The sequence below is a fragment of the Budorcas taxicolor genome, chromosome 4, assembly GCF_023091745.1.
Source record: "Budorcas taxicolor isolate Tak-1 chromosome 4, Takin1.1, whole genome shotgun sequence".
NCBI classification, from domain to species: Eukaryota; Metazoa; Chordata; class Mammalia; order Artiodactyla; family Bovidae; genus Budorcas; species Budorcas taxicolor.
The window spans coordinates 84,045,736-84,058,554 of NC_068913.1; the positions used below are offsets into that span (position 1 = coordinate 84,045,736).

Genomic DNA, 12,819 nt, shown 5'->3' on the forward strand with positions numbered 1-12,819 from the left:
GTTTCTTTTTCTTTTTTTAAGATTTCTTTATTTAAAAAAAAACTTCTATTGGAGTATAGTTGATTTATTATGTATGTTAGTTTCAAGTGTACAGCAGAGTGAGTCAGTAATAATGTGTTTCTTATTTTACTACTGATAAATTATTTGCACTGTCCCAAGTTTTTAATAGACATTTGTCCACATGCTGGAGTAGTTAATAAATCACATAACCTGTTGTATGCTAACTGTTCAGAACACTCTGACCCTTACCAGATGTTCTCTTAGTAGTTGGCATTCAGGACTCCTTTAGTTGATGCAGTTTTTCTGTAAAAGCAATCATAACTTGATGTGGAACTTTTAAAGTTGTGTTTATGTGAAGTAATTTTTTTTTTTAGTAAAACAGGTCATTGTAATTCATAGAAACAGAGAAACTAGCCATATGCTTTAGCTCATTCAATCCTCTTAATTGTATGTCCCAACTTACAGCTTAATTGTATTCAAGTTATAAGTAAACTATTCTGGTCTGTTTGTTGCACTTTTATTCTTTGGCATTCACAGCTTTAGCATGTGGAGTTTCCATTGGTCTCAGATGACAAAAAGATAAAAAAGAAGATAATAAAGTGGATTTGAATAGTGGGGTGTTTAACTGATGACTTCCCTGGTGGGTCAGATGGTAAAGAATCTGCCTGCAATGTTGGAGACCTGGGTTTGATTCCTGGGTCAGGAAGATCCCCTGGAGAATGGAATGGCCACCCCTCCAGTATTCTTACCTGGAGAATTCCACGGACAGAGGATCCTGGAGGGCTACAGTCCTTGGGGATCACAAAGAGTCAGACACGACTAGGCAACTAACACTTTCACTTCTATCTGATGAGGGCACCCAGCCTCCACATCTCACAGTGGGTCTTGTAAAGTGGTAGAAATGGTTTGTATGTATTTTAAAAAAGAAAGTTAATGCCAAGTGCTAGTGATGAAAGAGTTTCATAAAACACAGTAGCTGTTACTCGAAAAGTTGAAATTTTAGATAAATCAAAAAGTAGAACTCTTAAGGTTCCAAAAAGGTTACTTGGACTTTTTAAAATTTTATTTTACTGTATCTAAGGGTATTATGTGCTATGTTATATATCTATTACATGCTGTGTATTAGACTTCACACACTTAATTTAAATAGAAGGTAAATCTACTTTTTATGAAAGCTGCTTTTAGCCCATTTTTCATACTGAATGAGTCAAGTCGTTAGGGAGTACAGATTTAAAAACAGTGCAGTTCCCAGGAAGTTCAGATGCAGAGGTCCTGCTTCTCTGGCAGAAGATGATTAAGGGGATGAGCAACTTATATAGAAATTAATTTTCCCATAGCCAGTCTCCCCTTATGACTGACCCACCCTTCATATATCTCAAGAGCTTATTTTGCATATGAAGCTGTAGATAAAGATGAATGAGTTCAAATTCATTGCTATTCAAAAGCATGAACTCAAGGAATCACATAACTTTCTAATTAGAAAATAACTTACAGGTAATCTCTTCCAACATCCTAATGTTTCAGAAAAAAAAATGCAGCAGACAGGTAGGCAATGTAATAGAGTCAAGAACAAGACCTAGGGACTCTGTATGAGGCTTAGTCTGGTGGGCTGTCTTCCCACCGCCTCTTGTTACAAACACTGTCTAACTTGTGTTTCATGAATGATAAAGGTGGCTAAACTCAATTCTGTAAATCCATAAGCTTTACACTGTTATGAAGCTTCAGGTGTCTTCCCCCCCCCCCCCCCCCTTCTGTGTCTTATCCTCTTCTCCACATAAGACCGGCTCCTTTTATCTGTGGAATCTGTAGAGGGACTCCATCAGTATTCACATGGCCAGAAAGAAAGCTCTTTTTTTTGTGATACTGGGAATAATACAAATGCTTTGTATTGTGAGTTGTAGCACAGCACCATTTTATGTTGTATGCAAAACACAGAGACCGCAGAGTGAAACAAATTTTAAAATACATTTAGAAATATCTCAAGAACCATTCTAAAGCTAAGAACCCTCTTATCCATGTAAAACCGGCCCTCTGCCTTTCGTGGTGATACCATATATAACACATTATGTTCTGTGTTCTCTTTTTCTGTGGCAAATTTCAGTGACTGGGTATTTTTTCATATTGCAGAAAGCTGTTGACATGCTTCTGGACAATGAAGATAAAATTTCAGTGAGTGTCTTTATATATATTGAAACAGATGAGTGTCTGAGACCACTATCACCATAAAGAAGAGAGATGTTTATCAGATAATTTCACAGCTATATTTGATTCCTCATAACTCTACATTTAATTTTTTTTTTCCTATAGATTAAAAAAGTAGTGGAAGAATTAGAAGACAGACCAGAGTTGCAGCATGTGGTAAGCATGACAGTCCTCCTCTTTTGCCCTTTGATTGAATAGAGCAGCAAGTCACCTTCCAGTATTGGTTTGAGAAGACTGGAGTGAACACAAACAATATTCTGTAATTATTATAATGCAGCAGATGATCAGAATCCAGGGTAGGAATTAATAACAGATCAGGAACTTTAATTTTGACTCACAATTGAATTGTAATTAAAAAAAAAAAGTTATCACATTTTTGTATTATCAAACCATGTCTAGGAGTAAACAACTTCCTTCTGTCAATTGAAGGAAAAAAAAAACAACACACCCCGAAAGTTGAGAATTATGTGTTATTGAGCACATACAGAGAACTATAGCCTGGGAGAGCAGCCTTTTAGATAGCGCTGAGGGACTGTTCCAAAGAGGTCAGGGGAGCCAGGATGTATAGCAGTTTTTGCTGGGGGGGTGGGGGGAAATATATATATAGTGAAACATCAAAAGAGTATCGCTAACCATAGACAAGGAAAACAAACATCTCAAGTTAATGATTTTAGTGCCTTCGTTTATATAGGAAGATGGTAGAGTGTGGGCTCATTGAAATCATCCCTTAGATATGCATCTTAACTGTCCAGGGCCAGTGTGTGTTTTTCTCCAAGCTGACTTCCCCTCAGGGTGCACTGTTGGGTTGGCTGCAGTGGCTTTGAGGGCTTGATGGTGGACAATATTCATTATTTACGAATGGCAGGTAGTGTTCTTTGTCCACACTTTTCTAGTTACCATTTAATATAGTTATGGCATCAGTTACAGCCAAGCCAGTGCCCTGACTGTGCACCAAAGATACCAAGTTTTCCTGCTAAGGAAACACCACACAGCTGTTCCATGTCCAGGACCACACAGAACACTCACAGATCAGAGCCTCCTTTTTTGACAGAGCCTGGGCCTTATTTTCTTACGTGATCATGTGGTGGTGCCGTTGGACCCATTACTCTAGATTTCTTTTGTTGGGGGGCTCCTTTGATTCTCTACATTGCTATCGTCATGGGAGCAAAACAGGAAGAGACGTTTTTCTGTCCTTTCAAAATGATGCCAGAGAAGTCTTCAGTGAAAATAGGGGTTGTTCCAGTAGGCCTGTGAGCATCATGTAAGACTGTTGTATCTGTGCACACCTCTTTGCTCCCCGGGAGGAGGGTTAGGAAATAGAGCATTTATAAGTCAGTTTCATGCACTGAAGCTTTTGAAGACTCCAATATAGGAACGTGAAGTGAGGCCGGGTTGGGGGGCGGGGGTTGTCCCTTTGTTTGCTCGGTGGTTTTCTGAATGCTTTTTGCTCTGTTGTTCATGATTGAAAATCGCCAGATTATCTGCTTACCCAAGCAAGGTACCTCTGTGTGGGTCATCATGGAATTTGTTTGCAAAGCAGTGATTTCTGGCTTCCTTCAGCCGTGAGACAGGATTACAGGTGGCAGGTGTCAAGTGACAGTGTCAGGAGGGCAGTGGTAGAATGGTGGCAGTGCTCACACTGAATGGCGCATCGTCTCTGTCAGGCAAAGTGATGTCTCTATATGTTTGCCCCAAAGATGTGACAGAACCTTCTTAATCCATTTGCACCTCTGGGAAACTGCAGTGTGTCAGTTCTTACACTGACGCCATGCCAGTGAGTGGCCGGAGTCTTCATCGGAGCAGGGACTTCTCTCGGACTCCCCCAGTTCTTGCCTGAGACAGGGAGCAGTTAACCCAAGGAGGGGGTTCTCAGTGTGCTTGTGTCCTGGTTAGGCTTATTTAGTGACCATATATGACAGCAGGTGTCAGGCTCCAGCAGCTTCATTCCCCGTCACAACTTCGGGGCAGGCTGATGCTCTGTGTTGAAGAACCAATCCAATCGAGGGGCAGATACACTGATGCACTTGGTGTGATGAAGCCTTCCCACCTCAGGTGGGTTCTAGGGTGTTTGTGTCCATTTAATGTGAACTAAACATTGAATATCAATTTCTGACTTCTGTGCAATATATTTATAACCTTGCTACTACTCCAAGTTGAAAGTGAATCAGTCACTCCCTTGAAGGTTCGTTAACTTTTTCAGACAGTCAGAAGAAGGAATCAGCTATGAAAATGGGTTCAAAACACCTGACTCTTCTTGATTTTTTTCACTTTTTGAGGTCCCCAGTGGAGGCAGCATTTCATGGCAAACACAGATCTCAGTAAAACTTGAGAGGAGATTTAGAAAATATGAGAATTAATTTAGCACTTGCTACTGGAGTTATTTTTGAGAACATGTTCTTGCTCCATGACTCTACCCCCTTTTATGTAAAGGATGAGAATTTTTACAATCTAGAAACACCACTGATCAAGCTTTTACTTCTGAGGTGAAGCAGATGATGGTGAGAATATTAACAGCTCCTGTCATTAACATTTCTGCAGTGCCTATTACATGCCAGGTGTGGTTCTGAGTGATTTACAAATGGTAACTCATTCAGTCCTCACAACTGAAGATTTTTGCCGGTAAAGAAACTCAGTCACAGAGAGGTTAGTGACCTGCCCAGGGCCACATGGTTGGTAAGAGGCAGAAACAGGTCACTTGGGGCCGTTCTAGGAAGTACCAGTACCTCCTTACTCTTGCCAAGGTGTCTCCTTTCCACTTCCCCTTCACCTAGAGACTTTTCCCAAAAACTGCTTTTCCGCCAGTCTGTCTGTGGCTGAAAATAGCAATGTTAAACAGGTATCACTCCCATATTTTAATATTCCTCATTTGTTCCTTTGCTCTTTTTAGTATCTGCATAAGCTTTTCAAAAGAGACCATCATAAGGGACAGCGCTACCACGAGAAGCAGATCAGCCTTTATGCTGAATTCGACCGACCCAACTTGCTTCCATTTCTCCGAGACAGTATCCATTGCCCCCTTGAAAAGGTAAGTCCCAGATGCCCCAGCTCAAATGCTGCGAGGTGAGAGTTGTCATTGTTGATAAGCTCTGGGTTCTTCTAGTCATCTGTCTCTGCTCGTCCATCCTCATTCAAAGGAAAGACTGGCTCTCCAGGCACGAGGTTTTGCCAGGCTTTCTATCACAATGGGTGGTCCTATCAGATCAGATTTTGGTAAGGACCTCAAGTATCTCTATGCCAGGTTTAACTGGGATAAAGGTCTGATCTAGGATCTAGGACTCTGTCAACCATAAAACACTGTCTGGAATCTGATGCATTTACCAGCAAGGTCAGCCTGGGAGGGGGACATGGACCACCCAAAGCCAGAGGCCCCAGTCAGGACTCCAAGTTGATACATAACTTCAGTCCTGCACCCTGTGTGCTTTAAAATACCCACATGATGTACTTTTCTATTTCTCTGTCACACTCAATTCCATTATAGTTATAATGTAGTTAACTGTAGTTATAACTATAGTTTTAGTCTCTCCCACCATCCTATAAATTCTTCAAGGAAAAGGAGTTTGTTTCACCGATTCTCATAAACTCAGTAGCCAGCCACACATTAAACACTAAATGTTTATTGCATGCCAGTCGAATAAATGAGTAAATTGATATCTCCAAGGTTCTAGTTAGGGCTGAATATGAACTAGTACGTGTTATGAATGAGCTTGCTGTTTCAAAATAAACTACAATACTCACCATGTGTGTACTAGAAACTGGGTGATTGAAGACCCTCAGTTTTGTTTCCATGGTTCTTCACACCATCTGCAATGCTCTCTATCATCTACACCTATCTTCCTAAATTCAGATGGCCAGAGAGCAAGTACTTTCTTCTGTCAGCCATATGTGGCAACAAAACAGAGTATTTGACCCATAAGAGACACATATTAAGAAATTGACTGACAGCACGTGATTTATGTGCAGTCACAGCTTTTCTAGTTCCTTCTTCAGCCCATGATGATTAACTTCAGATGTGTTGAATTTACTATGAACCAGTTTCAGCTCAATGGATTTTCTTAATCTACAGTTAATTAAAAAAGAAAAATCTTGCCTGCATATTAGTTTATGGAAAACATTAACAGTTTATGTTTGGGCCCCAAGGCTTTTTCTCAAGAATAAATTTGGAAACACATCATCTTAGAAAGGCAAACGTTCCTCTGTTTTCTCACTTCTGAATCTATAATCGAGAAAAATAGGGAGAATCTTAATCTTTGTGTGCCTGCCCCTGTGTTTGTACCTCACTTTGAAGGAAACATCGTGTGTTTCCAGGTAGACCTGGCCTTCTCCTGTTGACGCCTCAGCCAGAGCCCCGCACACGAGGGTGATCAGCACCCACCCAGGCGTCCTTCTTCCCCTTCCTGAACACCGTACAGAGGCTCCACTTGGATTCCAGTACGTCCATGTCTGGAACATGCTTTCAACCCATTTGGTTTACAGTTTTCCAGTCTGGTAGTGTTCAATGGAAAGCACACTGCTCTGCCCACAAAGGGAACATCAGAAATTCTCATCTCCACACATGATATTTCTAATACAGAGAACTCACCTGGAGCATTGTGTGGACCCTTTGGAATTTTTCTCTCTGAGCTGCTGGGAAAAATCAATTGCATATAGGAGAATTCAACACAAACCTGAGAACAATTATGTTTGAAGTAGTTTTTCTTTAAAGATAACTTTTCAGCGGAAAGAGAATTTGGAACAAAATGGATTTGAGATAGTAATGGTTGAAACATGTCTCTGTAATCAAGTCATTAGGCTTTCAGGTTAAAGATCTTTGAGACATCTTTGTTAGAGATTATCTTTGCTTGAGACTCCATTGTGGGAAGTCTGTATATTTGCAAAAAATATAGCACTGTCCTTGCTCAGGTACCCCAAGCCATCTTAAAGCAGATTTTCTTGACTTTAATTCATGTGGCATCTCATTCCTTTCTCCCTAGAAATGATAACTCTGTGCACACTTTGTTTCATCATAGAAACAAATTCCTTTTATGTTTACTTGTAACATAGAAAAACTACTGACTCATAAAAACGTAAGTAGATTTCCCCTCAGTCCAGAGCTATAAGACAGCATGCTGAGCCTTAGAACCTATCTCTTAACTTTGGGTTCCATATATTTTCCGCTGTGGTAAGGAACATTTTTTTCAGTTTAAAAAGTTAATTAAAATAACAACAACAGCAATAGTAATAAAGATATTCCTCAATATTGCAAGAATTGTGAAAGACATCAGTTTTTAAACTGTTCATTCTTCTGTCATTTCCAGGTGTGGCCATCAAGTCCTAGTTTTCACATTCGCAAATCTGATTTGCTTGTGCCGAGAACAGTTAAAAGCAAAATATTAGCTTTATCATTAATACCTGAATTTATGTTCTCTCTCGTATCTAATTGCATTCACAAGGTGGCAGTATATATGAATCTGGAGGAATAAAGTAGGAGATGCATAGTTTATTAATTTTCCTTAAAGAAAAATAAGACTGTATAAAAGATGATGGGGTCAAGGCTATGTAGAAATCATTATAAAACTGATATAGTAGATAGGGCTGATAAAGTTTCCATTAGTTAACCTCTAAATTTTTAAGTTACTTACCTTTACATTAAATAAGGAAAGGAAAAATTTGAATATTATTTTTACATCATTTTTTACTCAATTTTTGTTGTTATTCTATCTTGTCACTTGTTTTCTGTTACTCTCCTTTTTTGCACACGTGCATGTGTGTATGTCCTGTCGGCTTTAAAAATCTTAGTTTACCTACTTTTTCCTCTAGATGGAGCACTATTGCTCGGGAACATTCAAGAATCTAAAATAAGAAAACAGGCTTTTATGCTTTGTGTATGTGCTCAGTTGTGTCCAACTCTTTGCGACTCCATGGACTGTAGGCTGCCAGGCTCTTCTGTCCATGGGATTTTCCAGGCAAGAATACTGGAGTGGGTTGCCATTTCCTACTCCAGAGGATCTTGACCCAGGAATCAAACCCAGGTCTCCTGCGTCTCCTGTATCATCCATGTTTCTAAGAGCAGTTTGGATGAAAGGATTAAAAATAAGAGAGCAGGGTGTTCTCAGACCCAGAAGCTGCCCTCCCACATTTCTGGTTCATCCCCATGGTGGATACTGGTCGCATAGCTCTCCTACCACCGGAGTGGCCTTGAGGTTTTAATTCTGGGCACTCGCTCAACCACCTATAATCTTACTACTATAGAAGAAATGGGCAACGGATACTAGGGAACATCTCGCCATCTCTGCCACATCACTTTTTAAATTTTTGTTAGAGAATAGTTGCTTTACAATGTTGTGTCAATTTATGCTATGCAGCAAAGTGAATCAGTTATACATATATCCCCTCTTTTGGGATTTCCTTCCCATTTAGGTCACCACAGAGTACTGAGTAGAGATTCCTGTGCTATAAAGTAGGTTCTCATTGGTTATCTACTTGATACGTAGAGTAAGTTGTATAGAAATGTGGATTCCAGTCTCCCAATTCATCCCACCCCCGTCCCCCATTGGTGTCCATAGGTTTGTTCTCTGCCTCTGTATCTGTTTCTGCTTTGCAAATAAGTTCATGTGTATCATTTTTGAGATCCCACACATAAGTGTTAACATGACATTTTTTCTTTTTGACTTCATTCTGTATGACACTCTCTAGGTCCGTCTACATCTCTGCAAATGGCACAGTGTCCTTCATTTTTATGACTGAGTAGTATTTCATTGTATAGATGTAATATCTTTATCCAGCCCTCTGTTGATGGACATTTAAGTTGTTTCTGTGTCCTGGCTGTTGTAAATAGCTGCAACGAACATTAGGGTGCATGTATCTTTTTGAATTACGGTTTTCTCCAGGTATAAGCCCAGGAATGGGACTGGTGGGTCATATGGTAGCTCTATTTTTAGTTTTTGAGGAACCGCCATACTGTTCTCCACAGTGATGGTATCAATTTACATTCCCACCAGCAGTGCAAGAGGGTTCCCTTTTCTCCACGTACTTTCCAGCATTTATTGTTTGTAGATTTTTTGATGATGGCCATTTTTAATGATGTGAGATACCTCATTGTAGTTTGATTTGCATTCCTCTAATATTTAATGATGTTGAGCATCTTTTATGTGGCTGTTGGCCGTCTGTATATCTTTTTTGGTGAAATGTCTGTTTCTAGCTCCCCCTCATTTTTTTGAATGGGTTGTTTTCTGATGTTGAGCTACATGAGCTGTTCGTATATTTTGGAGATTAATACCTTGTGGGTTGCTTCATTTGCAGATATTTTCTCTTCTTTTTGTTTTGTTTATGGTTCCCTTTGCTGTCAAAAATTTTTAAGTTTAATGAGGTCCTATTTCTTTTTGTTTTAATTTTCATTACTCTTAGGAGTAGATCAGAAAAGATCTTGCTACAATTTATGTCAAAGAGTATCCTTTCTAAGAGTTTTATAGTGTCCAGCCTTACATTTAGGTCTTTGATCCATTTTGAGTTTATTTTTGTGTATGGTATTGGGAAGTGTTTTAATTGCATTCTTTTACGTGTAACAGTCCAGTTTCCCCAGCAGCATGTATTGAAGAGACTGTCTTCTCTTCATTGTATATCCTTGCCTTCTTTGTGATAGATTAGGTGACCACTGGTACGTGGGTTTATCTCTGGGCTTTCTACCCTATTCCACTAATCTATATTTCCATTTTTGTCTGCTACATAATTTTTAAAGGAATTGTGTGAGTAATCAAATTAGTGGTGTTTCTTGCTCACTGTGACCTTCAGGTCTTCTCATTTTCTCATTTAAATGATTGTGTACTGGGTGGCTCAGTGGTAAAGATTCCATACCAGCAAGATCCCCTGGAGAAGGGAATGGCAGCCCACTCCAGTATTCTTGCCTGGAAATCCCATGGACAGAGGAGCCTGGTAGGATATAGCCCATAGGGTCCCAAACGAGTTGGACATGACTTAGTTACTAAACAATTCTAAAACATTGTCTTAGTTTCATTCCAATTCTAAAGTGTTATTGTTTTTTAATGGAATATAATTACAATGTTTCTGCTGTACAGCAGTATGAGTCAGCTATATGCATATGTATACCCGCTCCCTCTCGATCCTCCTTCCCACCCCGTCATCGCCATCCCACTCCAAGTCATCACAGAGTGCCAAGCTGAGATCCCTGTGCTCTGCAGCTAGCTCGTGTACACTGTTGTGTATATACGACAGGGCTGCTCTCCCAGTTCGTCCCACCCTCCCCTTCCCTCCTCACCCCCACGTCCACCAGTCCATTTTCTACATTTGCATCTCTGTTCCTGCCCTGCAAATAGGATAGTGTGTACAGTTTTTCTAGATTCTATATATAATGCATTAATATATGATATTTGTTTTCTCTGACTTCACTCTGTATGACAGACTCTTGGTTCATCCAGATCACTACAAATAACCAGTTTTGTTCTTTTATCAGTTCAGTTCAGTTCAGTCGCTCAGTCGTTTCCGACTCTTTGCGACCCCATGAATCGCAGCACGCCAGGCCTCCCTGTCCATCACCAACTCCCGGAGTTCACTCAGACTCAGGTCCATCAAGTCCGTGATGCCATCCAGCTATCTCATCCTGGGTCGTCCCTTCTCCTCCTGCCCCCAATCCCTCCCAGCATCAGAGTCTTTTTCAGTGAGTCAGCTCTTCGCATGAGGTGTCCAAAGTACTGGAGCTTCAGCTTTAGCATCATTCCTTCCAAATCCCAGAGTTGATCTCCTTCAGAATGGACTGGTTGTTCTTTTATGGCTGAGTAGTATTCCATTGTACATATGTACCACGTCTTCTTTATCCATTCATCTGTTGATGGACGTTCAGGTTGTTTCCATGTCTTCACTATTGTAAATAGTGCTGCATGAACATTAGGGTGCACATATCTTTTCAGTTTTCCTCCCACCTTTGACAGATCCTTGAACAGAGATTTCTTCTAGACCCTGTAAGCCAGCAATAGAAATAGTCCCACCCCAGTGTTTAATTCTTTATGCAGCAAATGTTTACTGCTCTTTACAGGGTACATACAGCTGTGAACAGTAGTCCCTTCCTGGAGCTTACAATCCAGTGGAAGGAAACAGGGCTTAGACCAGTTCCATGAAGAAACCTCAAGTAGCAGAAAGAAAGAAAGCTTTGTTGGGAGGAACCTTTGTTTCAGCATCTTGCTTTCTGCCTTCGCTCTGGAATGTTCTGCCTTAAATATGTTATCAGTTAAATTGTGTAGGGTCCAGCACCTCTCAGGGAAATCTGGATAGCTACAAACAAAACTTAAAGAGGCTTATTTACTTCTGCTTTGTTTTTAAAGGGAGGCAGTGGAAAAATTCTTTCAAACTCGTATGTTTAAGTGACTGTAGATATTTGTTTTCATATGATAACACGTAACATTTTTACCTTGCTTTATTTGAAGGCTCTTGAGATCTGTCAACAGAGAAACTTTGTAGAAGAGACAGTTTATCTTTTGAGTAAGTAGCTTTGATTCATTTTGGTCCCCATAAACTAGAGTGGGGTGACAACGTGATATAAATTTTCCAAGAATGGACATAGGTTTTAGACCAAAGTAACAGAGGTTAAAGCCTGTTTTATATAATAATTTAATATTTGGAAAAGGAGACTTCATAGCTCAATAAAGAAGGTAGCATTATTTAATAAGTGCTACTGAGATAATTAGTATTGTGTAATAAAACTATCAGTTCACACTTTACAGTGTAAATCAAAATAAATTGTGGATGGGTTGACAAATTTGTTCTTTTTTTCTTTTTCTGCTTTTCATCAGAAAGAAGTCAGAATCTAACAGACCTGGTTTCAGATTCCAGATTTGCCATTTAGTAGCTCTATGATCTTGGCAAGTGACTAACATGTCTGTCCTTTTTTATAAAACTGAAATATTAATAGAACATACTTCCTCAGATTATAGTGATTACAGGAAGTAATTCATGTGAAGCACTTAAGTGAATACTCAGTACAAAGTAAATACCTAGAAATTAGGATTTATTTTACTAAGTTATAGTTGTCATATAAGGAAATACGCTTTTTGTCACACTGTCAAACTATGTAAACAACTAAAGCAAGATGTGGTTTATCTTAAAACGTTTAATTAAATGAGCCTAAACGTGTTTCTCACATTGTTCTAGGCCGAATGGGTAATAGCCGAAGCGCCCTGAAGATGATCATGGAGGAATTGCATGATGTTGATAAAGCGATTGAATTTGCCAAAGAGCAGGACGATGCAGAACTCTGGGAAGATCTGATTTTATATTCCATCGACAAACCACGTAAGTAGAAAACCCATCTGCCTTCATAACTTCTTTCTCTTGATTTAGCCAGTTGTGTCTAGAGTAAGAATCATCTCAAGATGCACTGAGTTAAAAATATGGTGAAGTATCTATAATAAAAATAAGTCAGGTACATAGTAATGATTTCCTAAACTCTCCCTATACAGGGAAGTCTAGAGCCTTAATAATTCATGTTAGCTAGCTGAACTTGATAAAGAACAAGTGATTGACATGATATTAACTCTGCTCTCATGAAGCATAGTTTTACCTACTGCACCCAAACAAAATAAAAGATTCTGGTTTTGTTTGTGTACAGCGGGCATTTATTTTGAAAGTGTG

At 39.5% G+C, this 12,819-nt stretch overlaps 1 protein-coding gene across 1 annotated transcript in view; it reads left to right on the plus strand.

Moving 5' to 3' along the window:
• VPS41 (VPS41 subunit of HOPS complex) overlaps positions 1–12,819 on the plus strand; it is a 204,790-nt gene that overhangs the window by 179,443 nt on the left and 12,528 nt on the right. The window contains exons 20-24 of the mRNA XM_052638403.1: positions 2,128–2,169; positions 2,308–2,358; positions 5,090–5,227; positions 11,616–11,670; positions 12,340–12,480. Of these exons, the coding sequence (XP_052494363.1) occupies positions 2,128–2,169; positions 2,308–2,358; positions 5,090–5,227; positions 11,616–11,670; positions 12,340–12,480 (427 nt within the window). The remainder of the gene's footprint in view (positions 1–2,127; positions 2,170–2,307; positions 2,359–5,089; positions 5,228–11,615; positions 11,671–12,339; positions 12,481–12,819) is intronic.